General features: G+C 42.1%; 2 protein-coding genes across 4 annotated transcripts in view; one reads left to right on the forward strand and one right to left on the reverse strand.

The window, feature by feature from the left end:
- Brox (BRO1 domain and CAAX motif containing) overlaps positions 1-4615 on the reverse strand; it is a 20930-nt gene extending 16315 nt beyond the window's left edge. The window contains exons 1-4 of one of the 3 annotated variants that reach the window (XM_021172671.2): positions 4454-4615; positions 2387-2441; positions 1956-2078; positions 57-163 (exon numbers count right to left, since the gene is read on the reverse strand). In XM_021172671.2, coding sequence (XP_021028330.1) covers positions 57-163; positions 1956-2056 — 208 coding nt within the window. In that variant the 5' untranslated portion in view covers positions 2057-2078; positions 2387-2441; positions 4454-4615. Of the gene's footprint in view, positions 1-56; positions 164-1955; positions 2079-2386; positions 2474-4453 lie in introns of all 3 variants that reach the window. The other 2 variants (XM_021172519.2, XM_021172599.2) reach the window with 2 other exon arrangements.
- Positions 4148-27813, forward strand: part of Aida (axin interactor, dorsalization associated) — a 26817-nt gene continuing 3151 nt past the window's right edge. Inside the window, exons 1-8 of the mRNA XM_021172939.2 lie at positions 4148-5179; positions 11574-11643; positions 13286-13339; positions 13744-13798; positions 20555-20618; positions 20859-20962; positions 23468-23590; positions 25680-25802. Of these exons, the coding sequence (XP_021028598.1) occupies positions 5070-5179; positions 11574-11643; positions 13286-13339; positions 13744-13798; positions 20555-20618; positions 20859-20962; positions 23468-23590; positions 25680-25802 (703 nt within the window). The 5' untranslated portion in view covers positions 4148-5069. The remainder of the gene's footprint in view (positions 5180-11573; positions 11644-13285; positions 13340-13743; positions 13799-20554; positions 20619-20858; positions 20963-23467; positions 23591-25679; positions 25803-27813) is intronic.

Here is a 27813-nt window from a genome sequence, read left to right on the forward strand (position 1 = left end):
GTCTACTTCCACATAGTTGGTTTTTAAAAACGTTCAAGTTTATAGTGGTGACTAACCTTGTAAAAGAGAGAAATACAAGTCTGCCGCATTCTTCATTGTTTCTGGATTACAGCTCAAATCAGTGAACAACTCGAGGAGCCGAGTCCTGGCGGACCTCAAGTCACTTACAGCAACAGACAGTAAAGTAAGTCAGTCACGTTTCCAAGACTGTGTAAAAGCAGCCCAGAGGCTACAACGTAAGAGCATTAGAACAACACCCACAGATCCCACTACCTTCTTGTAAAAGTAGATGAAGTTTCTAGTAACAATTGATTCAGAAGCTATACAAAACTAAACTTGGTCTAATTAAAGGGGCAATGCCAATTGTGCAATAAAGACATACAGCAAGTTTGAAAAACTGACTAGGCCTGGCAACACCGCCTGTAATGCCAGTGCTTGAAAGGGGCAAGGAGGAGCCTTAGCTACAGAGCCAATCACTCAGTCCACTGCAGACCTGTGTCCATTAACAGAGAGAATTGAGTGTATTTAATATTTTTAGCCAATAGTTTTGGGAAAACAGAAATTTAATGTACTTATGTATAATTTTAATTAGTAATTATTTTGAATTTCTAAATTTGGCAACTCTGTAAGAATATATACATCCAGAAGATGCAAAACCATATGACCATTAATTTAAAATACCTGATTGCCCCCTACACACTGTTCTTCACTGCTACAAAAAGTGTAGCACGTCTACCTTTCTTTATCCTACAGTCACGGCCAGTGCTCTAGTTTCAAGGTGCTCCTCCCAGTTAACGTTTCTTCTCTGTGTGCCCAGTTTTCTTTCACCTACAAACTGCCAGTCTTCGGCCTTCTGCTTCTCACTCTCGAGATCCCTATTGTCACATCTTCAATGATCTCCTCTCCTAGATCTAGCTACACCACCTCTAATCTACATCCACATACAATCCAGGAGGCAGTGAGAATTCCGGAAATCCCAGTAGACAGCACTGAGTTAAGACATTAAAACAGGTGTGTAAGCTGCTGAAGGCTAATTTAAATTGTAAACACACAGAATGTATAGTATAATACTCTGAATATTTTCAAAGCCATTTGTAAATGTCCTCCTTCTACATACAAGTTAGTGTGCATGCACAAGTGCACATATGTGGATATTTATGCCTGGGCATGTGTGAAAGCCGGGTGGTGGTGGGGGTTGGATGTCTGGGTCTCTCATTGAACCTACAACTTGCTATTCTGGCTAAACTTGCTGACCAGGGAGCTCTTGGCTCTGCCTGTCTCTACAAACACCTTGTCCCCTAGTTCTGTGGTTCAGCTAAGCATCTTGTCCCGTTTTTTAAGTGGATGTTAGGGATCCAAACTCAGATTTTATGCCCATGCCTAAATCACATATTTTAAAGGCATGCTTTCCTCAATTTGTACCATTTTAAGATGAATTTAACTTTCTGCAAGTTGAGCTGTGGGTGATGGGATACACACATACGCGCACACACATACACAAACACACATATAGTGGGTACTTTGCCAACTCCCAATCTAAGTTAAACAGTTTATGTGAACCTCAGCTCAAGTTCTTTCTCCTCTATCACTACTTTGAAGCCAATTTAAATCACAGGAATCTCTCCCTGCTTGGAACGTAAATAATTTACTGTCTGGCCCATTAACAAGACTTATATCCTGTCTTATGGATCGGTTGAAATATAGAGTTTGACTTTGATTATTACTGCTTTAGCCCTTCTGGAGTTCACTTACTGATCTAAAATTAAGCATGTGGCCTACATGACTACCAAAGCTTAAATATTCCATGATTTGAGCTTCATCTGTTAATGATAAGTACAAAATTACTACAAGTTAATGTCAGGAATGTACAGTACACATTTCTATACCGATCATGGAAATTTAAAAAGTACCTTGATTCACTGCCCAACCAACACGTAAGCTGCCCCGACACTTACTTGCAAATCTTTGAAGCGGGAGGACCAGTGATCATGCCATAGTAGTTAAAAGACACGGGAGCTGTAGCTTTTAATGGGTTCCTATGAAACCAATGGGTCATCTTCACAAAATGTGCTCTACCACTAGGAAAGACATAAAAGCCAGAGAAGCAACATTCAGTAGAAAAGAACACAGTAAAACCTGGCTGTTTTACACGATATATACATCTTATATGTAAGCCATTATACATAAACAACCACCTATAAATATAATACACGGCAAATAAATCTTGTCTTGGTAGTCTACACTCAGATTATGCCTGTATAAGAAAACTGAAAATTTTGTTCATAATAACTTCAGTGATAAGACTTGGAAGAGCACTGATATTTAAACTTTAATACTCATTAAACACCCCCCCCCTCGGTGGTATGAGTCTTGTGTGTGCTCTCACCAGTCTGTGGGAGAAGCCTGAGGTACTGACACTGCAGGGCTTCCAGATTAGACGTCTGCAAAGCAAAGCGGAGCCTCTGGTTGATGGCTGCAAACAGGAAGGTACAGGACCAGATAGATGAGTCTGATTTCCTTAACAGAGTCAAATGGATCCCTTCCATTTGACTAAGTCTACTTGAAATAAATAGGTTTGTATATTGATTTTATTTTCCACATATTTCTGGCACCAAAGGACCCTGGTGCAAACTTTCCGTTCTATAATAAATGTGCTGGGTATAAAGTTGCTAAGAGTAATCTTATAATAAAATGTAAATTGATCAGTAGTTTCCATTGTGAATGCAAAAACATTTTGAAAACCTCAATGAAATGTCAACTTAAAAAAAAAATTGTAGCAAAAAGAAAGAAACAAAAAACAACAACAACAAAAAAAGGAAGGTGTGTGTTTCCCTGAAAGTTCCTGGGTAGGGAATGCATTTAGAAACACAGAAGGCTCCAAGCCAAAGCCTCGCACTTCTCATTAGATTCCAGAAGAAATACAGAAGCAATTTTGATAAGGCACATGTTATTTAAAGGTACCGCATAGATTTCCAATCCCCCTAATAAGGGGGAAAGTGTGGGAATGAATGGGGTACAGTGTTCCCAACTCTACATTACGTACCACTCCCGTTAGGCTTACTCATGGCAAAACTGGTTTGGGGAAGCAGCAGGTATTTAATGAACAGAGAAAGCGTTGTATACTCAGTGAGAGCCTGAGTAGACTCACGTAAGACTCAAACCATTCATCAAACCCTTTCAGAACATATTACCAAAACAGCGCCCATACATCCACCTTCAAAACTTACACAGATGCGGGCGGCATGAGGGGAGCCTACCACACTCTAGGGACATTTGTGAAAATAAAATGTCCGGGACTGTTTCTTTTCATGACAGTACCCTGCTCCATTCCTCAAACACTCTGATGATCGGGCACTCCTTGGGTCTCAAGAACTCCAAGGCCTGACACTATTACTGACCAAAAAGGGATCTATCATGACTGCCCTCCAAAAAACCCAACAAGCGACTGAAAGAGTCAGATGCAGGTATTTACACCCAACCAATGGACAGAAGCAGCTGACCCCTGTTGTTGAATTAGGGAAGGCTGAAAGAACCTGAGGAGAAGGGCGATTCTATAGGAGGACCAGCAGTCTCAACTAATCTGGACCCCCGAAATCTCTCAAACACTGGACCACCAAACAGACAGCATACACCAGCTGATATGAGGCCCCCAACACACATACAGTAGAGGACTTCCGGGTCTGTGTTCATTCAGAGACGATGCACCTAACCCTTAAGAGACTGGAGGCTCCAGGGAGTTTAGAGGTCAGATGGGGTGGAGGGTGGGGGCATCCATGTGGAGACGGGGTGTGGGGGGAGGAGGTTTGGGATGTGGAGCAGTTGGAGGATGGGAGGGGGAGGGAAGGGAATGGAATATGGAGTGTAAAAAATGAATTACAAATAAAGTAAAATTTAAAAAAAGAACTCGAGGGGGGGTCCGAAGAACGACAGACACACCCATCCTCAGGAGCCTGCAGAGCACCAAGTACAACCCCGAATCCAGAATGTCACCTGCCAGATCTCCACAAGGCTACTGGGCGGGCTGACACAGCCCCTCCTCACTCGGGAGCTCCCTGGTGCCCCCAGAGCCTACCTGTCGTCTAGACCCTGCCGGTGCCCACTTCCTGTTTACCGCCCGGCCTCTTCCTCCGGGTGTCCTACTGAGTCAGTCCGCCGCGACCCCACGACCCGCCTCCAGGGTCGCGATCAGGCCTTAGGGTGGCACTGCGATCCTGTCAACCTCGGAAGGCCAAGCAGATGACTGCCAAGCCACTGTTCCGCATGGAATAAGCCCTCTAACAGCCGCCAAAGCGGAAGCTGGGCGAGGACTCGGCCGATCTGGCTGCTAATACCATCGATCCTTCCACTGACTACCATCCAGGGGTGATGGCAGTGAAAGGGATGCCCTTCCACTTAAGTTCAGGGATCAGCGGGGAGGGAGAGCACAAGCTCCCACGCTTCCTGACAAGCTTACCGGGGACCTCAGAGTCCGTAAGGCCACTCTTCCTGCTGAAGGAAAGGGAAGGTGGGACGGAGTCCTCCAGCGAGACAAGGAAGGCGCCGGTAGCACCGAGATAACTGGGCTAGAGCGGCCGGAAGTGGGGCGGGCCGAGAGCAGGCGTCACGTGACTGGAGACCGCAACAGCTGCGGAGGCGGCGGAGCGTGTCTCTGAGGGGCGGGTTCGGTCGCGTTGTCGCGGCCCCGTCGGTTCTCTCCGTCTCCCTACCCTCTCTAAACTTCGTCTGCTCTTACCTCTCGAGCTTCTGTCTGGGCCCTAGAGATGTAGTCTGGGGTCCCCAAACCAAGGCCGAATGCCACTGTAGCTATGGCGGCCCCCGAGGATTGGGGCGGCCTCAACCTAACTGGGGCGTGGCTTGGGGGCGTGGCCTCGGCGGGGCGGCCGCCTTGGAGCTGCAAAGTTTGGCTGTGGCGGCAAATGGGTTTGGGCGGCTCCTCGGCGGGTGGCGGTGGTGGCCTTAGCGGTTCCTCCTGGCCCTGTTAATGTCAGGGCCAAGCCCGGGGAGGATGGCGCCCTAGAGCCTGGCCTTGCTGGGGTAGGGGCGGGAGGGGGCCGGGGCGGGGACCGGCCATGTCGGAGGTGACCCGGAGTCTGCTGCAGCGCTGGGGCGCCAGTCTTAGGAGAGGCGCCGACTTCGACTCTTGGGGCCAGCTGGTGGAGGCGATAGACGAGTATCAGATGTGAGTGACTAAACGCGGGAGCTGGCCAGGCGGGTCGCCTCCCCTTGTTTCTGCCCGCGTCTCGCATCCCCGTGTCCCGCAGCGCAGGCTTCTTGGGGTGGGGCCCCCGCAAGCACCAGGGCTGAGATTCCACGGGCCCGGCTCTGGCTGCTTAGGGACCCACTGGCCCGCCCTCTGGGGAAGCTCTCGCATCTTTCTCCTTCTGCACAGGGCCGGGCCCATTCAACAGGTAGCTGGGGCCCTAAGTGGCTCTCTCCTTATTTCCATCAAGCTTCTCACGGGTCCTGGGCACTGAAGGCAGTCTCCTTTCCTTCCCGGCGCCTCTCCCAGGTTGCCACCCCTCCAGGAAAAATCTGTCTTTGAAAATCCCTAGGGAATACTTCTGTGCTCTCCGCCCACGTTCCGGGGATGAGTGGCCTTGTTCTGCGTGTGTGTCTTCCACTCTCCACGTGTAGGAGAGGAAGGATGTGCTAGCGCGGGAGTAGAGAGGTTGCCCCCGAGAAGGGCCAGGGATCCCTCTCCTGCCAAGAGAAGGGTCCCTACTCGATACACTCTTGCTCCTTCTCCACCCCTCTTTCTGATGAGCGGTGTTTTCACAATTCCAACTCGATTTCGTTTTCGATTTCTGGGACTGTTATTTGCTAGGCTGTGAGTCCCACCCACCCTCTCGCTTGGCTGCTTTGGGTGGAGTCCGTGCAGGATATGAATAGAGGGGAGCAAAATGTGAATTAATAGACCAGGCACAGAAGCCGCCACTCCCTCTTTGGGTCCCTCCCCCTTTTCCTGTGTACAATGTATAGATAGCCTCAGGGTACATGTGAGGACTGGTTTCCTTCATCCACCCAAGTCTTTCTGTTGCCTCCCATTAAAGCTTTAGGGATGGTTTTACAATTAAAAAAAAAATCAAAACTATGTATAATCAGATTGCTTAGTATCTTGGACTTCCTACTAAAAGTAACAGGCCATTAAAATGCTATTGTTTGCAAACCGTTACCATAAATTTTCGGTTTTAAAGTAAGTTATTGTTGGAGGTTTCTCAAACTGAAACCATTCTCATCTCCCTTTCTGGAAATAATATAGGATTGGTACAAAACTCCTATCCTTACAATAGCTACTTGTCTAGTCTGTAAGATAATTTGGATATATAGCTATTCTCTGCCCATCTTAACTATAGAGTGGTCTATAGATTAAAAAACCCAGTGCTCTAGGTGTTTTGCTATGTCTGTTTTGGATTCTCATGTGATTTTATTTGTTTTTGTAGCTGCCCACTAGGGGTAGAATTCTTTTTTTTTTTTTTTTAGAAAATTAGAAAACTGGGGTCACAACATGATACCTTTGAAATCTGGGAGGCTGGGTGAGGGTTGTTCTGGGTTTTGTTTTGTTTTTATAATTCCAGTGCCTTTTTGCTGGTATATGAGTTAATAATAAAGTGTTTTGTTTGATAAGACAATGATAGAGAAATTCTATAAATAAACTGGACAAGTGTCAAGATTCCCTCCATTGTTGAAGAATATACCCTTCTATACCTTGATCAGTTAGCCGATGGGTATCTATCTGTAAGTATCACCCTCTATAGTAAATGAAAGTGTCATATGCTGAAATATAAGGCCACCTCTCTCACTTGTGATGCAGTGGGATCTAGCAGCTGTTGGTACAGGGCAGCAGACCTCCCAATGGAGAGTGAAGAATACCATGTCTAATTGAAATTACAAAGGAAAATTAAATATGCAGGCTGCTCAGTGGGAATGAGAGTAACAGGCACATGCAAATCCTTTGTTGAGTCTCCACACTGACCACTGTACTAGAGAGCTGCAGAATGCCCTTTCTGTAATTGTCAAACTACACTGTCAGATTTCAGTAGAAATGTGGCGATTGGGCTAAACTTTGTAGCATTCAGGCTTCACATAAATGAAGCCAAAAATTTACATCTTTCTAATTTACCAGAAATAGGAACACGTTGCCTTTTCTCATTTTTTTTTTTTAACACACTCTTTGGGAGGAAAGACAGAAGCCAAGAAGGCCAGTTGAAGATCATGATAATGCTAACAAGTAGTCACTGGTCAGATATCAAGAATGAAGGGAGGGGCTGGATAGATGGCTCAGTGGTTAAGAGCACTGACTGCTCTTCCGAAGGTTCTGAGTTCAAATCCCAGCAACCACGTGGTGGCTCACAACTATCCTTAATGACATCTGACTCCCTCTCCTGGTGTGTCTGAAGACAGCTACAGTGTACTTACATATAAAATAAATAATAAATCTTTAAAAAAAAATGAAGGGAGAAGCCTATGATAATTAAGCCTTTTGATTGGGTGGCCGTGCTGTCTTCATAGTCATACAACATATGGAGGCTGGTTTATGGGTGACATGCTGGAGGGATTGTTTATATACTCTCAATTTAAGAATATTATATTTTGTTTTTAAGCTTATGTGTATGAGTGGTTTGTCTGGATATATTTTTGTATATCACATGTGTACCTGATGCTTATATGTGGCGGTCATGTCTATCCCAGGGATTGACTGAGGTAATCAGACTTGGCAGCTTTATCTATTGGGTCATCTCACCTCTCTGTTCACAGTAATTTTTTTATTTGCAGAATATCCGCCTGGAACTGGTGGAGAGAAAACCTAGTTCTTCACTATAGATGGTTGAGGCACACTAATTTCTGCCTATAGAGATGATAAGGTTCTTGTCAGTCACTTATGGGCTTAAAGTGTACTTAAGACACTTCCTGAGAGCAGTCCTGTTTTCCCTGTTGGCACCTTTGTAGGATACCATAGACTGCTTTGCATTTATATGAATTATATGCACTTGTGTGTGTAGTGGATACCCTCTGTCACTCCACTTTCCTTCTGAGGGAAAAATCTCTCCCAGAATATTCTCTGCCAGGCTGGAAGTTAGCACACTTCAGCAGTGCCACTGTCTCTGCCTCCTCAGAACTGGGTTTACAGGTGTGCTAGGGATACTTGGCCAGTTACGTGGCTGCTGGGGTCCAAACCCTGATTGTCAGGATTGGCGGCAAGTGCTCTTAACTGTGGAACCATCTCTCCAGTTCCTCGAGAATAATATTGGACTAATTTCTTATCATTAGTACTAACCAGCTCTTTGCTTTGTTCATACAATTACCCAGAGGGTGTAGGTTTTCTTTCAGTGCACAGAATCAGGTCTCACTTTTTTTAAGGATTGCATTCACATGAAATTTGGCTGCACTCACACACACACATTTATGTGTGTCTGTGTGTATTTTTACCTAAGCTTTTAAATAATTTTTGTTGTTTGTTTGTTTGTTTTAAATTTTAGCACTTGGGAGGAAAGGCAGGCAAGTTAGAGGTTAGCATTTTCTACACAGCCAGTTCCAAGCCAGCCAGGGAAGGCTACATAGTGAGACCCTGTCTCAAAACACAAAACACTACCATCAACAACTAAAACTATTGAGACATGACTTACACACCACAAAACTGACACATTTTACATGCATAATGTAATGATTTTTTAAGTTAGATTTACCAACTTGTGGGGATGTCACTAGGCTGCATTTAGAACATTTCTATGACCTCCAAAAGGTTCTCTGTGCTCCTCTGCATTTATACTGCATCCTTGAGTCCCCAACACATTCTCACCTATGATCTGTCTTCATGAGGTTGTCTTTCTTGGACAGTCCATGTAACAATTACCTAACTCAGTTTTGTAATGGATTATTTAGCAAAATCTTTAAGATTAACATGTCTCATGATTTGTTAGCAAACAAAATGTTATGTTATATAATTGCACCATGTTTTGTGAGCCCATTCACTACTTAGTGGACATTCACATTTTTATTATTATCAGCAATGCTGCCCTAGACATTTCCATGCAATTCTTTTTCAAAATTATATTTTATCTTTAATTATGGGGGATGTGCACAAGTGTGTACAGGGACCTGACGTTTGGAGAGCAGAAATGTGGGTCTCCTGGAGTTGGAGGTACAGGTAGCTCTGAGCTGCCTGGCGTGGGGGTTAGGAACTGAGCTTGGATCCTCCCCAAGAGCAGTGTGTACTCTTAACCCCTGAGCCATCTCTCCAGCCCATGTGATTCCTCATGTGACCATGCATCTTTATCCCTTTCATGAAGACAGATACCAATGCGTAGGGTTGCTGGACCTATGCTAAATATGTGACTTTAAAAAGAAACCGCCCAAGTTATTGTCCACAGTAGGTATATCATTTCATATTTCTGCCAGCAATGGGAAGTTTCATTTTTCCACATACCTAGCATTTGTTACAATCTAGTTACAGCCCTTCTAGAGGGTGTGTAGCATATCTTGCTGTGGTTTTAATTTACACAAATGACTAATACCGTTGAATATCTTTTCATGTATATTTTTTCTCTAAAAGTCTTTGTGTACCATCTAGATCTCTTGCTTGTTTTTAAACATTGAACTATCTTGCACATATAAAGTTCTGAAGGTTCCCTGAACAAGAAAAATGGCCATATTAATTTTCCCATATATCTTGTCTCACTAATATTAAGTTCATAAGAACTTATGACTATCACTTTAGGGGAAAGCTTTGGGAGGAAATAAATATGTAGAAGCAGCTACTAATTGTTTCCTTGTCTCAATGGGTATGTTATTCTGGATTTATCATGTGAATGGAATCATAGTCTCCTTTTTTTTTTTTTTTTTTGGTTTTTCGAGACAGGGTTTCTCTGTGTAGCCCTGGCTGTCCTGGAACTCGCTTTGTAGACCAGGCTGGCCTCAAACTCAGAAATCTGCCTGCCTCTGCCTCCCGAGTGCTGGGATTAAAGGCATGCGCCACCACCGACCGGCGGAATCATAGTCTTTTAATGTGGCCTCTTTCATTTAGCATATTTTTTAAGTTCACATTATAGCACACTATTTTAATTTCAGTCTTTTTTTTCTTTTTTAAAAAATGTTTTTTGTGTGTAGATGTTTTGTCCATATGTATATATGTGCACCACATGTGTGCCTGCTGTCCACAGAGGTCAAGAAGAGGGCTGCTTATCCCTTAGGACTGGAGTTAACAATCATTGTGAGTTGCCAAGTAGGTGCTAGGAATTGAACCTGGCTCCTCAGCAAGAGTAACCTGTGCTCTTAAGTGCAGAGCTCTTTCTTCAGCCTTAGTGACAAGTCCTTCATTGAATGGGTGTCCCGAATTTTGTTTTTACAGTCATTAGTCATTGAGCATTTTAGTTGCTTCTACTTTTCAGTTGTGAATAATGCATGTGTGTGTAAAAAATATCCCATGTGGACATATATTTTGAGCTCTTTGGGATGTATACCTAGTAGTTTAAAATTGCTAGGTCATGTAGTGAGTCTGTAGTTAATTATTTGGCAAACCACCAACTTTTTCATATGATTGGTACCATTTTCTGGTTTTTTATCAGCTGTGAATGAGAGTCCTGATATTTTCCCACACTCACCAATACCTGTTGTTTTCTCCTTTTGTTTTATTTTTTAAATCATATAGATTCATCTCTGGTTGGGAAAGGTTACCTGTCATTTGGTATGCTTTTTCTTATGACCAGTGATATGGATCTCTTCATATTCTTATGTTTACATCTATCAAGAAAACTCCTTATTCGAACCATTTTCTCTAAACTGAACTCTCTCTCTCTCTGTGTGTGTGTGTGTGTGTGTGTGTGTGTGTGTTTAAATGTCAGTCCTTTTTGTTATACTCTTTAACAAATAGGGTAGAGTAGCATTGATCCAACCTTGAAAACACTCAGAGGGCCTACCTGCTATTGCAGGCATGTGTATACTATGTGTGTGTAGGTCAGAGGACAACTTGGGAAAGTTGGCTCATGTGGTCCTTGGGGATGCAGTTTGGGTCATGATACCTCATGGAAGTCCTCTCCCCAGCCCATAGCTGCTGTTTTACAGTAAGATAATAATTGGGTAATCAGTGACTTCTGTTTTTGAATGTTGGGATTTTTTCCCCAAAATAAATACCTTTACAAGTAAATTTTGATAAAGTAATTTGTACTTTGTCATGGATGTAATTTGGGTCTGGACTAGTCAGCAAGTTGATAGTAGATTGGTAAAACATCTCTAGTCAGTACAGCTATTGGTGCTCAGTGGTACAGTCCATACTGAATCTGGATAACTGCCTTCTGTCTAGTTGCAGGAGAAACTTGGTGCTAAGGAAAGCTGGACTAGATGTTCTGTGAGACCCTCCCCAGCCTTAGCACTTTGCTTTACTGTCTTAGCTCCAGCTCTGCCCAGGGAAATACAGTGAAAATGTACTGTAGTGTATTTACAGTTTGTGTCTAAGGGCGAGAGACTGACAGGATTACAACAAAGCATGTGCTTCCCTGCATTTAAAAGATTGAGCTGTATCATCTTGCTGCTGCTGAGATTGCTTGCTTTCAATTCTAAACAATGTTTTCTTCTTACAGATTAGCAAGACACTTACAGAAGGAGGCCCAAGCTCAACACAATAATTCTGAATTTACAGAAGAACAAAAGGTACGGTAATAAAGCAATCTCTAGGTGCCTGTGATTCCCACTGATAAGGAAAGAGCTATAATGTTACTGTGTGCATGCTCTCAGGGATGACCTTTGCTATTGGATAATCAGTTGGTGTGCTCCTCCCTGGGCAAGACTGCCCTGTTCTCAGTATTCCTTAGTTACCTTAGTTCTTTGTGTGAGGTTGCGGCCTCATGGGCTTTTCCTGGTCCATTTTGGCATGTCCATTGTTGGTGGGGTTTTGTTGTTTTTGAGACAAAATCTCTCAATATAGAACCCTGCTATCTTGGAACTCACTATGTAGACCATAATGGTCTTGAACTCACAGCATTTCATCTGCCTCTGCCTCATGAGTGCTGGGATTAACGGCCTATGCCTGGAGAATCTCCATGCCTGGAGAACTTAGGGTTCTCACTTGAGTCTGCCCATGGCTAGTTTACTGAGCAGTCCTTTGAGTTCTCAGTAGTTTTGTTAGTGTGACAGCCGGTTGTAACAGCCAATGGGAAGCTGCCAGGTCCTCCCTTCCAGTGAATCCCCTGCTTGGTGTAGTAGGGTTTTTCAGGTAAGATTCTACCTAGAGCATCCTGACTCATGATACTTAGAAAGCTTTTCCCTGTTTTGAGTCAAATTTAAGTGGTAATGTTAATTCAGTACTATATGCTTGTTGTATATTTTTAGGGTCCTCCTTTCTATCTCTGTCCTTTTCTCTACCCGCATCTCTTCATTTTCTCTCTCTCTTCCCTTGCCCCCAGTTAGACAGAAGATGCAGAAGATGACTAGTTACTTAGATATTAAAAAAAATTAAGTCTAGATTAGGTGAGACTATATTCTTTGTATATGTTTAATTTTTCCTTATATAAATTGAATACATTATAGCACAATTACTTTATTTTTTTATGTTTTCTCGTAGTGATCTTTTGAGCTATCAATTTCCCTAGGCAATGACAAAGTAAAATAGCATTTACCTAGATTTTCTATACTGTACTAAGTATGAACAGTTAGCTTTTGAGCGAGTGCTAATAATTTTAGTCTGAAGTTAGACTTAGCTTATTTTCAGTAGGCCCAGCTGTCCTAGAACTCACTCTGTAGACAAGGCTGGCCTTGAACTCAGAGATCCACCTGCCTCTGCCTCCTGAGCACTGGGATTAAAGGTGTGCGCTACCACTGCCTGGCTGCTTCATTCTTTTCTTTTTTTAAATTATTAATTATTAAGGTCTGTGTGAGAGAGAACAGTCTTCAGGAGTCGGCACTTTCCTTCCCCCCACCCCCCCACCCCCCACCGCTTAGGTTGGCAGGCTTGCACACCTAACATGGTTCTCCCTTCTGTTCCCTGGGCCATCTGGCTCCTCAGTGCTTAATCTTAGCGTATTTGGACTCTGGCATGTCTAGACTTGAGGTACTTAGTCAGGGTTCTGCACTATATTAGTAGAGCACATCATTTTGACCTCAAGAGCAACTGAGGTTGGGTGACATTTCTTAAAACAGTTGTGAACAATGCCTATTGTGATATAGTGCAGTGCATTTCTGCATAAAAAGCTCTTGGTTCTACACGAAGAAAAGTTTACATTTTATCTTATTAGTTAAAAAAATTCCTGATTTTATTTTATATTAAAGTGTTTTTTTAAATTTTTTCTCCCTACAGAAAACCATAGGCAAAATTGCGACATGTTTGGAATTGCGAAGTGCAGCATTACAGGTAAATAGGTGTTTCATTGTTTTTTTGTTTTGTTTTGTTTTAAATTTCTAATATGATTGTTCTGTGGAAACATTAGGCATTCATGCCAAAAGCTGTGTCATCTCAGAAGAGTTTAACAATTATTGGAGTTTATCAGTAGCATGCATACTTACATGAGTTAATTCATATTTTGTAAACTATAGAAGTCAAAGATAGAAATTTAATTTTTTTCTATTACATTTAGCCTGAAAGTTCCAAGTAATGCAAAACAAACAAAACCCAGTTTGGAACTTTTCATTTTCTAATTTGAAAGCAAGAAATCGTTTTTGAGTAATTTTAATGATTTGTTTTTTGCCACTTAAGAGACATAAGGTACAGTGAAATCTTTGTAGTAAAAAGATGTAATGTGCATATTTTAAATTTAGTCCACACAGTCCCAAGAAGAGTTTAAACTGGAGGACCTGAAGAAGCTAGAACCAAGTAAGTTTGATCTTCTGGTACTCTGTGGTCTCTCTTAGGGAAACAATTCATTGTAGATATTAGCACTATTTAGCATAGATGGTGTTTTTCTCTTACTAGCTAATTATATAGAATCTTTTGAGTCCTTTTTAAAGTTCTTGCAATATTTGTAGTAGTTACAATTTGATGTAAATATATATTCGCCTTTGTTCTGTCTTGGTGTCTTTTATAAAACACTAGTTTCTTAGGAAAGTGTTTCCAGCAGAGCCTAAGGATGGGTATAAGCTGTGGGTAGTGATGTTGTCCATCCTACATGGCATGGAACTGTAGCCTGCTGCAGGCCTTGCTAGAAAATACTCCTTTGCTGAGTATTTTCTGAGACAACAAGTTTTCTTCCTTTACAACTTTCTGAAGGAAGTAATTTCTTCAAATATTTTGGTGGTTAAGATGCTGCTCAAAAGGCTAGCACTTTTTTTCACTTTTTCTTTTTGCCTGGTTCAGATGACTATTTGCTTTCTTGAAATGTCTGCAATATGGGCAGAGGTGAATATGACAGTGAGACGGTATTGCATGGCTCTACGTGTGTTTGGAAACAGGGAAGAACAGTTTTCAGAGCCTTCTGTTAAGTAGGGAATCATAAAATCAGCATTGAGAACATGACAAAGTCTTGCTGTGGTCACATTCTCTCACTGTATAGTTGAGGAATGAGATGACGTGAGTAGCCCTGTCTCTCTGCAGCCCTTAGTCGCTGGGCAGCGCCTGAATCCAGGGAGCAGAGTTACTATTAGTGCAATCCTATTGGTGTCTCCACACCCTGGGTGTTTCATAAGCTGCCAGTTCCCAGCGTACAGCAAGTCTGAGAAAGGCAGACAGATGTAAGTTACTAAAGAAGTGAAATGTGCTTGTCAGGGAAGGACCAGGGCACAAAGGATTGCAGAGTCTGTACCAAGACGAGTCAGGTTTCTATTGTTTTGTTTGAGTTGGTGGAGAGAAGCAGTAGAGAACACAGGACACAGATCTGCTGTGATTCTGGTGGCTTTTCCACAATTGTTACTGATCAGATTTCATCTCCTCAGAGCAAGATCCTTCTGCATGTGGCAAGAATTATGGTGAACTGTGTCATTTCAATAGTCTTGGTTACTTTATGTAATACAGACTATAACCTTTTTGTTACAAGACCTGTAATTTTATATTCCTAAATAGTTTTTACCTGTACTCAGTATATATAGGGATGCCAATCAAATAATGTAAAAGGTTTTAATTTTTTCTGACCACATTTTTTCATGCCTTGAGCTTTTATGATTTCTTTAAAAAGCATTAACAAATACTTTATGTAAGTTTTTTTATTAGTAGCTTTGTTGAGATGATATTTATATATCATAGAAGTATGATTTCTACTTATATTGTCTTGACTTTGCAGCCATCACCACAGTCAGTTTTAGGATACTTTCATAGTATCCTTCAACAGAAGCCCTGTACCCACTAGCATCATTCATTTCCCTACCAATCCTGACCTTCTCCAGTTTCCAGTTCTAGGCAACCATTGATTTAATTTATCTATAGACTTGTCTATTCTGAACATTTTATACAAATGGAACCATACTTGGTCTTCTATGACTGGCTATATATAAGATATTGGAGAAAAACACATTGGTGGCTTTAATAAGAAGATTGTCATGCTGAGGCTAGTGTTCTTCTTGGTAGAGCACATACCCAGCATGTGAGAAGCATCCCCCAGAGCCACACAGAAGCAAACAGACAAATGCAGCAAGGTCACAGCTGTCGTCGGGATGAGGGTGGCTTGGTCAGAGAAACTTGTAGGATTCTGCTTCTTACAATTACTATTTTCAGTTAGGATTTTTGGGTTTTGTTTGCTTCAAACACAGTTTAAGAATCTTGCAGAGGGCTGGGGATGTGGCTTACAGGAATGAGGCCTTGGTTGGTCCTTTAGGGTTGCAGATGAGGCAAAGGGGAGGGGTAGGATAGATGGGGAACCTTATGCTAGGTGGGATCTATGAAGACTGGATACTGTTTCCCAGTACCTCTCTGTAATCATCTTCTGTTAGTCCTCCCGGTGCCTCAAAGAACTTGGATTGGTTGCTTTTCTTTCTTGCTTGCTCCCTCCCCCCTCTCTTGTGTTTGTTTGTTTGTTTGTTTTTTAAGAGTCATCAGCTGTATGACTTGACATTTGGAGAAGTTCTCTGCGCTGCCTCTTGTTGATGACAGCTCTGACACTTGTCTATACCCTTGTGCTTGCTGATATAAGGAGTGGGTCTTGGATATGTTAATCCTAAATGCCATAGATTTCTATCTAGTTCAAACACCTAAGACGATATTGATTCATGCCTTAGTGGAATATTAGACTAAAAGTGACTTGCTGTTCCTCTTGCTTGCTTTTTTTTAAGGCTTTTGTTTTTATTTTAAAGATTTATATTAGATTTATTTTGCTTTGTTTTGGTGAGATGACAAGACCTTGCTGTGTAGCTCAATCTTGTCTGAAACTCAATTCTCTCCTGTCTTATCCTCCAAAGTACAGGAAATATAGTAATTTACCACTAGCTCTGCCTTCATTTTAATATATTTTAATATATTTTGAATTAATATAATGCTTTTCATTTGAACTTCTTGACCTTAAAAAAGTTGTTTTATGTCTATCTATCTTATCCTTTTTTTTTTAAAAGATTTATTTATTTATTATACATAAGCACACTGTAGCTGTCTTCAGACACTCCAGAAGAGGGCGCCAGATCTCGTTACGGATGGTTGTGAGCCACCATGTGGTTGCTGGGATCTGAACTCTGGACCTTCGGAAGAGCAGTCGGGTGCTCTTACCCACTGAGAAAGAGTAGAAGGCTCTATCTATCTATCTATCTATCTATCTATCTATCTATCTATCTGAAAGAGTAGAAGGCTCACTAACGGTCTGAGTAGATATCAGAGGATAACTTCAGGACAGCGTGTAGGACCTCGGACCTAGCAGCAGGCTCCTTACACACTGAGCCACCTGCTGGACCAGTCTTCATGCTTCTGGATGATTGACTTGTTGTTTTTCTGGAAGGAGCATAGCTATGTCTCCTTTACCTCAGTAGGACAAACTGTAATTTTTAGTTTATCAAAGTTGGGCACCTAGGAATTATTTCTATCAGAAATATTCTCTGCAACTCAGTGTTTAACGACACTTTAGGTGAAATATTCTTAGTCAAGCTGTCCCTTGGTTATGATCCTTCTGTGGAAAATAATAACATCAGCTCTCAGTGTGTTAGACTGAGGTGGCACATTTTGCTAATGTCTTCTTTCCTTAGAGTTTGAGTCTCTTGAGCTCCTGTCTGTGAGTGTACTAATTGTAGTAACTTTCACTTTACTCTTCAGCACGTACTGCTTACTCCAGCCTGTTTCCCCTACGTCCTCCCCAATAGCCGTCTTTTAGAGCACCACAGAAATCCCACCTTCTTGAAAGCTTTCTGTGTTCTCCTTAGCCTCAACTAACGACCTCTCCTCCTCTACGCTTTGTGCTGTTCTTATACCCACTGTCAGAATCTGCCCTGTATTTCCCTAGTTCCTATTTATCCCATTCTTCTGAGTCCTAACAAACAGCCTTTGGGTTCCCCATGAACAGTCTATGCAGTGCTTTGTTTATAGGATAAACTTGGTTTGTGCTGTATTCAATAGATTTGTGTGTCTTACGAGGGAATCTTCTTACATAGCTTAAAAAGACATTGAGAATGAAAGTAGTTTTCCATCTTTACCTACCGTGAAGTGATACATTGCTAGAAGAACATGTGTTGAATTTCCACATGTGTCATTTTTTAGAGCGGGAACTACAAGGTGATGGCAGGTCCACTTCGACAGTCAGAAGGGCTGGGCGCTCTGGATTTCAGTGGGAGAGGGCACCACTGCTTGTGAGTGCTTGAAGCTGAAGGCTCGTGTGAGTGGTCCTAGCTAAGGAGCTGGAAAACACTTAGTGAGCTCTGGGGAGAGCAGAATGGCTCACAGACTGCAAGACACTTGCCACCAAGCCTGATCACCTGAGTTCCATCCCCAGGACCCACATAGTGCAAAGAAAACACCTATTTCCAAAAGTTGTCCTCTGACTTCCACAGTGCACACACTCAAAGTACATAAAATATACCAAGAGACACATGCGTGAAGCCTGGCTTATGGAAGCAGGCCATTGGGAGCATTCCTGGTGTTGGTTGTTTATAGAAGCACATGTGCCTTCGGGGACCACAGCAGGGCCTCAGATCCAATAGAACTGAAGTTAAAGGTGGTTGTGAACTACCTTGAGTAGGTGCTTGGAACTGAATTGTGGTTAAAGAATAGTACATGCTCTTAAACTCTGAGCCAGCTCTCCAGTTCTAAGTTAATACTGTCCAAAGCACTGATACCTAAAAAAAGTTTACAAAATGCAAAATATTTGCAGTTGTGGTAACACATGCCTCTGTGTAATTATTCTACTCTGAAGGCAGAGGCAGAGGATTAGGAATTCAAGTCTAGCCTCAACAATGTAGGGAGTTTAAGGCCAGCCTGACCTACATAAAACCCTCTGTCCTAAGGGAAAATATTCTTTATAACTAATATAGTGTTCAACTTGTTTTATATGTTTAAGGGTTGGCTTTTTCTCATTATTATAAGACATGATTTCTGTGTCATATCTAAAAGAATGACAAATGCTGTCATCTTCTCCCATCTTTAGTGTTTACCATGATACCGAGTGAGTAATTGCTGGTTACTGAGGTAATGGTTTGTTGTAATCATAAAGTTCAGAAGGGATATTGTTATGATTAGAAAAGGCAGAACTTCTCTGTGAGAGAGGAAACGTAGGATTCTAGTTAGCGAGAGTGGAAAACTGTGGTGAGGACTGATTCCAGCAGAGCAGCGCAGGCTTCTACCTAACTCTTCATCTAACCGTCTGGGAAGGAAGTGGCATTCCCTTGCCAGGATTGGGAAGGCACATTACTTTAGCTTAGTTATGCAAGTGTTCATCATTGGAATTGCAGGGCTGGGATTTTATTTAAACCTACTTTGGTCTTCTGATAACTTTGTCTTGCTTGTAAACTTTGTGTTATTTGAAGAAGCCAGACTCAAGCTAGATGTGGTCAGATATGTCTGTTCAAGAGGCTAAGGTGGGAAGATTGTCATGAGGTCAAGGACACTGTCACATAGTGAATTCTAGGTTGAGATACTTAGTGAAACTGTCTCAAAAAAAAAAAAAAAAGCTCCTCACTCCTACCCCAAAGCTCTGCTTCCTTCTCTGAGCCACTGTTGCTCTTTCTTCTTCTGGAATACTGGAAAGCTCTGACCCCAGAGTGGCCGGAGACAATGCTCTATCCTGGTTCATAGCTCCAGTGACTTCTTACAACATAGTTTTGAAGCACTGACCCTGTGGACTTTGGCTGCTCCGCCATCTCTCTTCCTAGTCACACAGCTTCCTGTGTGTCCGTCCTATCAATAACCACATTCATACATGAGCCTCTTCACTTGGCATCTGTTATCTGTTTTTCTTGAGTTTGCTCTAAGGTCCAAATGGGAGTTTTGACGAGTGTATGTCTCAGTCTAAAACCTATCCACAACCAGCATTCATGTTTGAAGACTTCCCTTGAGGATAAGCTCTACTGAGTCTAGATCTGTAATATGTTAAAATATGTAACGTAACTTTATCATAAGAGAAGCATCAAAAGAATAGCTTTTCTGCCACAAACCTTTGTAGTTTTATGACATTGAGAGGCCAGTTTTATTCAAGACAGAATAAAATATGGTGTGATGCTCTTCTGCTGTCTAGCGTGCTCATATTTATATGATATCTGGCCTATTTGTGGACGTGTTTGTTGTCTGTTTTTCTTGAGTTTGGTTTAAGATTCATTTAGGGGTTCTTGATCACTGTATCCTAGGAGAGTAAACCATTGTGGGCAGTGAGTACACAGCTGCTAAGGAAGGAATACGGTAGAACAGTATGGGTAGGAGCTAAAGCGAGAGCGGGCAAGTCAGTGAGAACTGTGCCTCAGCACACATGGAAGAAGTTGGCCAACAACCGACAGTCATTGGAATATGCTGGGCCATTGCCACTGGTGCCCTCTGGAAGTTTAAAGGCTGAGTGCTGAGCACTAAGACACAAGGGCCTTTTGTGTTGCCTATTTCAGACTGTGGGTTCACCTACGTGTAATTTGTAGCTTGTTATGTGGACCTATAGGGCGGGAAGTAAAACCCTGAGTTATCTATTTAGCTCACTTCTGCAGCATCACAAAGCATCTCCCTCTATCTTATGTGCCCAAAGGGAGCTGTGGGAGGCGAGCAACCACAGCCAGGACACAAGACCATGTTGTCTAGAGACTTCTCTTGAAGATAAATACTACTTTGTCTATATCTGTAATGTATGGAGATATACAGTAAGTTTTACCATAAAAGGAATATGATAAATAGAACCATGCTAACACAAACCATATCAGTTTGGTGATAAGTTTTCGAGGAGAAAACTTAAGACAGCATAGGATATGTTCCTGTGTCTCTGATTGTCATCTTTAATGTCAGTCCTTTAATTAAAGCAGTAGCGGAGAAGGTGCCCCGTGTCTCACGCAGGATCTTGTACATAGTAGACAAAGGGTTGGAGCTAAGTCCCCTCAGACTCTCTGCAGACGAGTGCACAGGGGCTCTGGAAAGAGAGTCTGGGGGTTTAAAAATACACTTAAATGTGCTGGGCAAAATTGATAAAAAAGATTAGCTCTGAGCTACAATGTTTGATTTTCATAGAAAAATTCATGTTTCTTTGTCTTTTTATTATAGTCCTGAAGAATATTCTCACATATAATAAAGAATTCCCATTTGATGTTCAGCCTATTCCATTAAGGTATTCATATATATATTCTTCCCTTACTGTCTTCTTTATACCTGCTTTTCAGGTACGTCTGTTGTTGCTTTATACACTTTGGGATCATTGATAGTGATTGATATCAACATTGGTAACGCTATGTCAACCTCGTAAAATACTATCCTGTGGAATACAGTTTTGCGGCTTTGTTGGTGTACTAAGTGTTATAGCTCATTGTTTAAGGTTTTTTGTTTTTTTTCTTCTCTCTTTTCCACGTAGACGTATTTTAGCACCTGGTGAAGAAGAGAATTTGGAATTTGAAGAAGATGAAGAAGGTGGTGCTGGAGCAGGACCTCCTGATTCTTTCTCTGCTAGAGTTCCTGGTGAGCATCTTTACGTGGCACATGCACTGCTTTATCCTGCAGGACATGTGGAACTTAACCTTGGTATTTTCTAGTGGAGAGGAAGGAAAACTTCTCCAGTGCCTTTGACAACCATAGGCAGAGTTTCATGGCTAGGTCACCGTTAGTGGTTGTTTTAGGTACATAGTGTGAAAGGATCATTGCCTTAGTGGTCTTCAGAACATGTGCTGAGATTCACCGGCATTCACAGCTCACATAAACAGTGAGGGGTTAAGGGATGAACAGAGGCAGATGGAAGTCCTCATCAAACCCAAGATGCCAAATGCCAGCCACAGGTCAGCCTTGCAAGTAGGCTTTGCGTTGGGCCCACAGTATCAGCCTGTGTCTGTGGTACTTAATCAGTCTTTAACCAAATTGTAGCTGGGGTACCTTTACCTAAGAGGAATAAAGGATACACACTGAGCCTTTTGTATTTGTGGACAAGCTTGGGTGAAGATCTTCCTTACCTATGAATAGAAGTAACTTCAGGGAGATTACACACAGTGGCTGTTCCAACTGGTGATCTTTTTCAGGTACAAGACATTGATTCTAGTCTGCCTTGCTTCTGAAGAATGATGTTTCTTTCTTTTTTAAATGTTATTATTACATTTACTCGTTTTTAAAATTTCATGTGTTTTGCTTGCAAGTATGTATGTGCACTACATGCATGCCTGGTGTCTGCAGTGGACTAGCCGTTATTACTGTTGAGTTCAACACAATTTTATAGAGACTTTTTAAAAGCACCAGCTATGAAAGAAGTTATTAAGAAATTTGGCTATCTTAGCATGAAATTCTCATAGAAGACACTGTTAGAGACCAGGCTCATCTAAGCAGCCTGTCTGTGGTCTGTGGTCTGTGACAATAGCAGTGTTTGATGGCTTCTGGGAGAGTCATTAGAGGCCTGATGGGGACAGAAGGACCATAGGTGCCCTAGCTCATCGGTCATCCCTTTCATGCTCTGGTGCCCCAACAGAGATGTGAAACTCAGCAAGCTGCATTTAAAATTTAGGCATTTTAAATGTGTGTGTTGTGTTTCAGCACAGGAATTTTTTTTTAAAGGAAAAAACCCTCTTAAACTGTTTTTTTTTTTCTAACATATTAGAGATCTCTTACAACTTAATAAAGAAAGGACATTTTAGCACCCCCTTCAGAAAGGAGAAAATCCAAATGCATGATTTAGTACAGAAAGGTGTGCTGCCCTGTTGACCTTCAGAGACCAGAGGAGCTGCAGCCAGATCAGTGCCTCTCCACACCTAAATTAAATCAAGTAAAGCACTACAGAAAACCAAAAGCCTGAGGACTACAACAGCACTCACTTGCCAGTGCAGCCATGAGCTGCTTTTTACTAAGGCGCTGAGTTTCAAACTCAGGTGGCTGAGAAAGCACTCTTAGACACCAAGCCATGTTCCCAACCCACTCAAGTTTAGTTGGTGAATGGAAACATTTCCAACGTTCAAATTGCTCTTCCAGAATAGAATGAGGAAGAGAGCAGCAAATTCGGCTTTAATAACTTACCTAGTAATTGAATCTAGGAATACTAAACTATAAACTATAACTAAAAGATTTCCTGGTCTTTGCTCTCAACCGCCTCCCCCCCCCCCCCCCCCCCCCCCCCCCCCGCCATCTCCCCCACTCTGGTTTTGTTGTTTCTTGAGACAGGGTTTCTCAATGTAGCTCTGGCTATCCTACAACTCCATTTGTAGACAAGACTGGCCTCAAACTTAAGAGATTTGTCTGTCTCTGCCTCCAGAGTACTGGGATTAAAGGTGTGAGCCACTCCTGTTTTGTTTTGTTTTGTTTTGTTTTGTTTTGTTTTTGGTCTGCATGTATGTGCACCATGTTCATGCAGTGCCCTCAAGGTCCAGAAGAGGGCAACAGATATCTTTAGACTGGAGTTAGAGAGGTTGTGAGCTGCCATGTGGGTACTGGGACTTGAGCCCTGGTCCTCTGAAAGAGCATCCAGTTATCTTAGTTGCTGAGCCATCTTTTCAGCCTCACAAACTTGTCAGGCTTCAGAATAACAAGATTTTCCTGTCTTTTTTTTTTTTCTTAGAAGTTGATAGTGAAGTGTAGTATGTGTCTTTCCGAGTGCACTGGATATGTGGTTTGTGTGGATGGCCTTAGTGATTTTGTGATAGCTTAGAATTAGGCTTCCTTAGTAACATGAACATTGAATGAGCTTGCCGTAATAATTCTGCTTTTATGGTGTTTGTGGAGTATGGAGTTCAGATTTATCTTGCATATAATTAAGTATTTATTCCCAGAGAATAACACCAAGCCAGGTATGGTGGCACATGCGCAGAGTGTCCATAAGGAACCTAAGAACATCCTAAAAGCCAAAAAGGAATAATACAGTGTTTGAGATTGCTAGAAAGCAAACTGGTAATGCCTGCCTGGCTGCTAAGTTACGAGGGAGCTGTGTCTCTCTTCTGCTTGCTGAAAGTGTTTCTGATGGCCTAATTGTCACTGTGGTTCCTCTGTTGCCAGGTACTTTATTGCCACGGTTGCCATCGGAACCAGGGATGACGTTACTCACCATCAGGATTGAGAAAATTGGTTTGAAAGATGCGGGGCAGTGCATCGATCCCTACATCACAGTCAGCGTGAAAGGTCAGAGCCCCACGTGTGGGTGTCCTTCTGACAGACACCATGCTGCTTTCCACTTGGAACAGGTTGTAGACCCCTGGCTCCTCTGTCTGTAGAGCTCACTTTAATTCACTTTATGATAGGAAGTCCCCAGAACTGATCTTTAGTCCTTCAGTGAATGCTTCTGATAATTTAATAAATATATTTTTAAATGTATAGATTAGACTCACTTTTGCTTTTGAGCTTGTCCTTGTTTCTTGTTATACTTAATATTCCAGACCCATCTAGGGAGCTAGCTAGCCATGCACAGTCCTCTTAGCAGCAGAGACAGTTTCCAGAATACAGAATTAAGAAAATACCCTCCTTTTCCACAGGTATGTAGGTTGAATAGCCCTTTGATTCCTATAGCAGGCTTCCATAAGGTGAATACTGAAGTGGAGGGTCAACATGGAGATCAGTCCCTGAGAGCCATTGCAGGACAGCAAAGGATATTTTCAGAGTTAGAAAGTGTGATTAAACTGGCTACTCCCCCTGCGTTGTTAAAAAACTTTAGAGAATGCATAAAGAGACCTTGTTTGAAAAAAAATTACTAAGAATATTATTATTGATTCATAAGAGTCACGTCATCATTGTCAAGAAGTGACTGCACAGTTAATACAAGTGGTTAACTTGATGTTGCAGGTTAAAACTAACCAGACAACCAGATGTGAGCTGAGATTAAATGGAGGCAGCTTGCATCACTTGTAGAAATAAGCCCAGATCCATAGGTTCATTAGCAACAATGAAAAGAAATTTAGCCACAGAGAAAATTTGAATAAGCAGAGACCATGGTTGTGATAACGAATGGTAATCGTTTCAAGTAAGTGGTTCTCAATCTTTCTAACCTGGGACCATTTAGTGCACACCTCGTGGTGTGGCGACTCCCAACTGTAACATTATATTTGTTGCTACTCATAACTGTAATTTTGCTACTGTATGAATCATATTGTAAATATCTGGTATGCGGGATATCTGATAAGTGATCCTCAAAGAAGTCACAGTCCACAGGTTGAGAACTGCTGCTTTAAGAATAACCAGCTATCAAGTGTGAAAAGTAATGTACTCTGCACATTGTTTGAGAGACCATTTATAGAATGATATCACTCATTCAGGAAGATATTTTTGAATTAACTATGAAATACTGAATGATATGTAGTGAATATTAAGTTACCTTTGCATGTGTGTTGAGCTGAAAACATGATTTTGTGTAATTACCTTTAAGAACTGAAATAATCAGATGGACCTATCAAATTAATATCTTTGTTGAATAATAAATATATAAACACTTATTTGTTAAGCCTAATGCAGAATTTGATTAAGTGGGGATTCTGGGTCCAGGAAATTAAAGCCATATCCAGTAACTGAGTATACCATCTGTTTGTAGTAAAGCAGGTTATGTTTTAGGAAACATAACTAGAATGTAGGTACAAGGTATAAATTTCTTCACTCATGAAAGAGAGGTTTTTGTGTGTTTGGTTATTTTGTTTTTGCTTATTTGGCTTTGTTTCCTTTTGTTTTGGTTTTGGCAGCTCCCATGCCCATCTGACTTAAATACAACTGAGGAATTCTGACTTCATTTTAGATTTAAGGCCTTTCCAGCCATGCCCTTGATCATTGTTGGGAAATAGCAGCTGAGGACTGGCCGCATTGTAGCAGAGTATATAAAGTCCAGATTTTTGTTGCACATATGTGTCCTCAGGAAACAGAAAGTTCTTTCCCTTCTTAAAGATCAAATTTGATCTCCTGCAGACTTATTTTTCCAACCCTGTGGTCTCCATCCTCTCAGTTCAGCTCACTCCACACACCCATGGACCACAGCAGCTCCAGGCCCCTGCACATATAGGCAGATCTCTAAGTTCCAGGCCAGTCTTGTCCACAGATGGAGTTCTAGGACAGTCAGGGCTGTCTCAAAAACAAAGAGGAGGTGGGGGTTGGGAGCAGAGACCAGGGAAACTAATTTATAGTTTAGCATTCATAGATTCAGTTATTAGGTAGGGCCCCAGAATCCCTCCCCTATTCCACCTCTGCAGGATATGTGGCCTTTGGTGATCGGTGGAAACTTGTTTCTCTCTAGATTTGAATGGCATAGATTTAACTCCTGTACAAGATACTCCTGTGGCTTCAAGGAAAGAAGATACTTACGTTCACTTTAATGTGGACATTGAGCTCCAGAAACATGTTGAAAAGTTAACCAAAGGTTTGTGACCATAATCTTCTCTTCCTATGGGCAGCACTCGCTTGAGTGTGTACACAGTGGTCCTATCATAGTCCACATCTGGCAGAAGTCAGTGTCACCTGCACAGTTGAAGAAATCCAAGTAGTCATGTTTTTTAAATGTTGAAAATGGGTGGTGTGTTATCTGGTTGTATAATGGCACTAGAATATAAGTTATTTACTATTAAAATGTCAGGCCTGGGAGATGGCTCAGTGGGAGGACCTGTGCTAAACCCACTGCACCCATGTAACAGCCAGGCATGACAGCCTGCCAGTGCTGGGAGATGACACATGAGTGCATTTTTGAGGTTTGCTGACCAGGCAGTCTAGCCCCAGGCTCAGAGAGAAACCCTGTCTCAAAAAGCAATTTGGAAAACTGATCGAGGAAGATATTGATGTTAACCTCTTGCTTCTGCACGTGCCCACACACATAACCCTTTCCTTCCACTTGCACTGGATAGAAAAATGCAGAACATGTAGTTCATCGGAGGGAAGATGAAAAAGAGCCACCTTTTAGCCCAGATCCTTACAGTAAATATTAGCAGTTGCCATTTGCCCACTGTCGTCAGTGTTCTCTGCAGAGAACCTGAGGCTCAACTGCAATTTCTGAGATGCCAAGCTCTGCAGGAAGTGTGTGTGAAGTCAATGCCTTTTAGAAAGCATTCCTGCAGCCTCTGGAGTGTGACGCTTTACTTCTCAAAGCCAGAGCTATAGCAGAAGCAGCCCCCTGCCTCTGATAGAGGAGCATGGTGCAGCCCAGCAAGTGTTTTTTCAAATCCTTCAGGTCATTGATAGACTCCAGAACTTGAAACCCCCTTAGAAGAGTATGTGTCCGAGTGATCTGGGTTAATAAGGAAGAGACTGCAACTCCGAGTGTGCCTTAACCCGCTGGCTTTCCCTGCTGCATTAGATCCATTTCTGCCCTGAAGGGCAGACAGTGGTACTCCTCACGGCTCTCTGTCCTGACGCTGTTGAGTCCTTGAACCATATCAGGGCTTCACTGCTCCTCTTCTCCAGATTTGTACTTAATCTTTAGTCACTATAGTTCATTAACTTTCCTGTTTATAAACCTTTAAGTCATCTCTGCACATTCTAAGTTTTCATTTCTCTTAACAATTGTGTGGAGTGCAGAAGTCTGCATACCAAGACATCTTGTTTTCTTATGATATACAGTAAGAAGGATGGTGACCTGTTTGGACTCAGGGTTTCAAGCCATGCTTTCAAGACATGTGACCTGATAGCTCCAGAGTCTCTTTGATTAGGTGTGTCTGCTGTTGGTGTAGGAGTGGGAAGAGATCTACAACTCTATGGGTCTATAGGGTCCTGTGCTTAGGGAAGTTGGTCCCCAGTAGCCTGACTGTTGTCATACTTTTGTGTGAAGGCAAGTACATGGCCAGTGCCCATTTCTCCCTCCCTGTCTCTCCTTCTAGTGTGTCCTGAGTGACTGAGCTTTTTTGCTTGATTTGTGAGATGCCTGTTTGCACCCAAGTGCCAGGACTGTTGACACATTTTAGAACATTGTTAAACATCAGTTAGAAGGTGTATGGTCACTAAAGTAGATGTCTGTTACAGTTTTTAAAGATAGGATCCAGCACCTATCATGGTCACAGCAGAAATAAGGAGTGAGACATGAACTTGTATTGTTTTCCAGGCCATTTTTAGAAACCAGTTGTTACACTGGTGAGGTAACTTATTTCCCTAATCTTAGCTGTTTTTCCCTTCATGATAAAGAACTTAACTGTCAGTCTTTGTAGCTGTATAACGCTGTAACTTCCTTATACTCGATTCAATCAGCTTGATTATTGTTGCCTTTCTACCCTTCCTTCCATAGCACATCCTGATGTATGTGTCAGCAGTTGCAGGGGGTAAAACACACAGCTTAGTTAGGACTCTAAGGCAGGCGTTAGTAACTGTTAACACTGTGTAACTCATGTTATTTAGATATCAGGGTTTGTTTTAGGAGGAAGCAAAACTGATCGAGCTTGAATGTTTTA

This window comes from Mus caroli, chromosome 1 (assembly GCF_900094665.2).
Source record: "Mus caroli chromosome 1, CAROLI_EIJ_v1.1, whole genome shotgun sequence".
Taxonomy (NCBI): domain Eukaryota; kingdom Metazoa; phylum Chordata; class Mammalia; order Rodentia; family Muridae; genus Mus; species Mus caroli.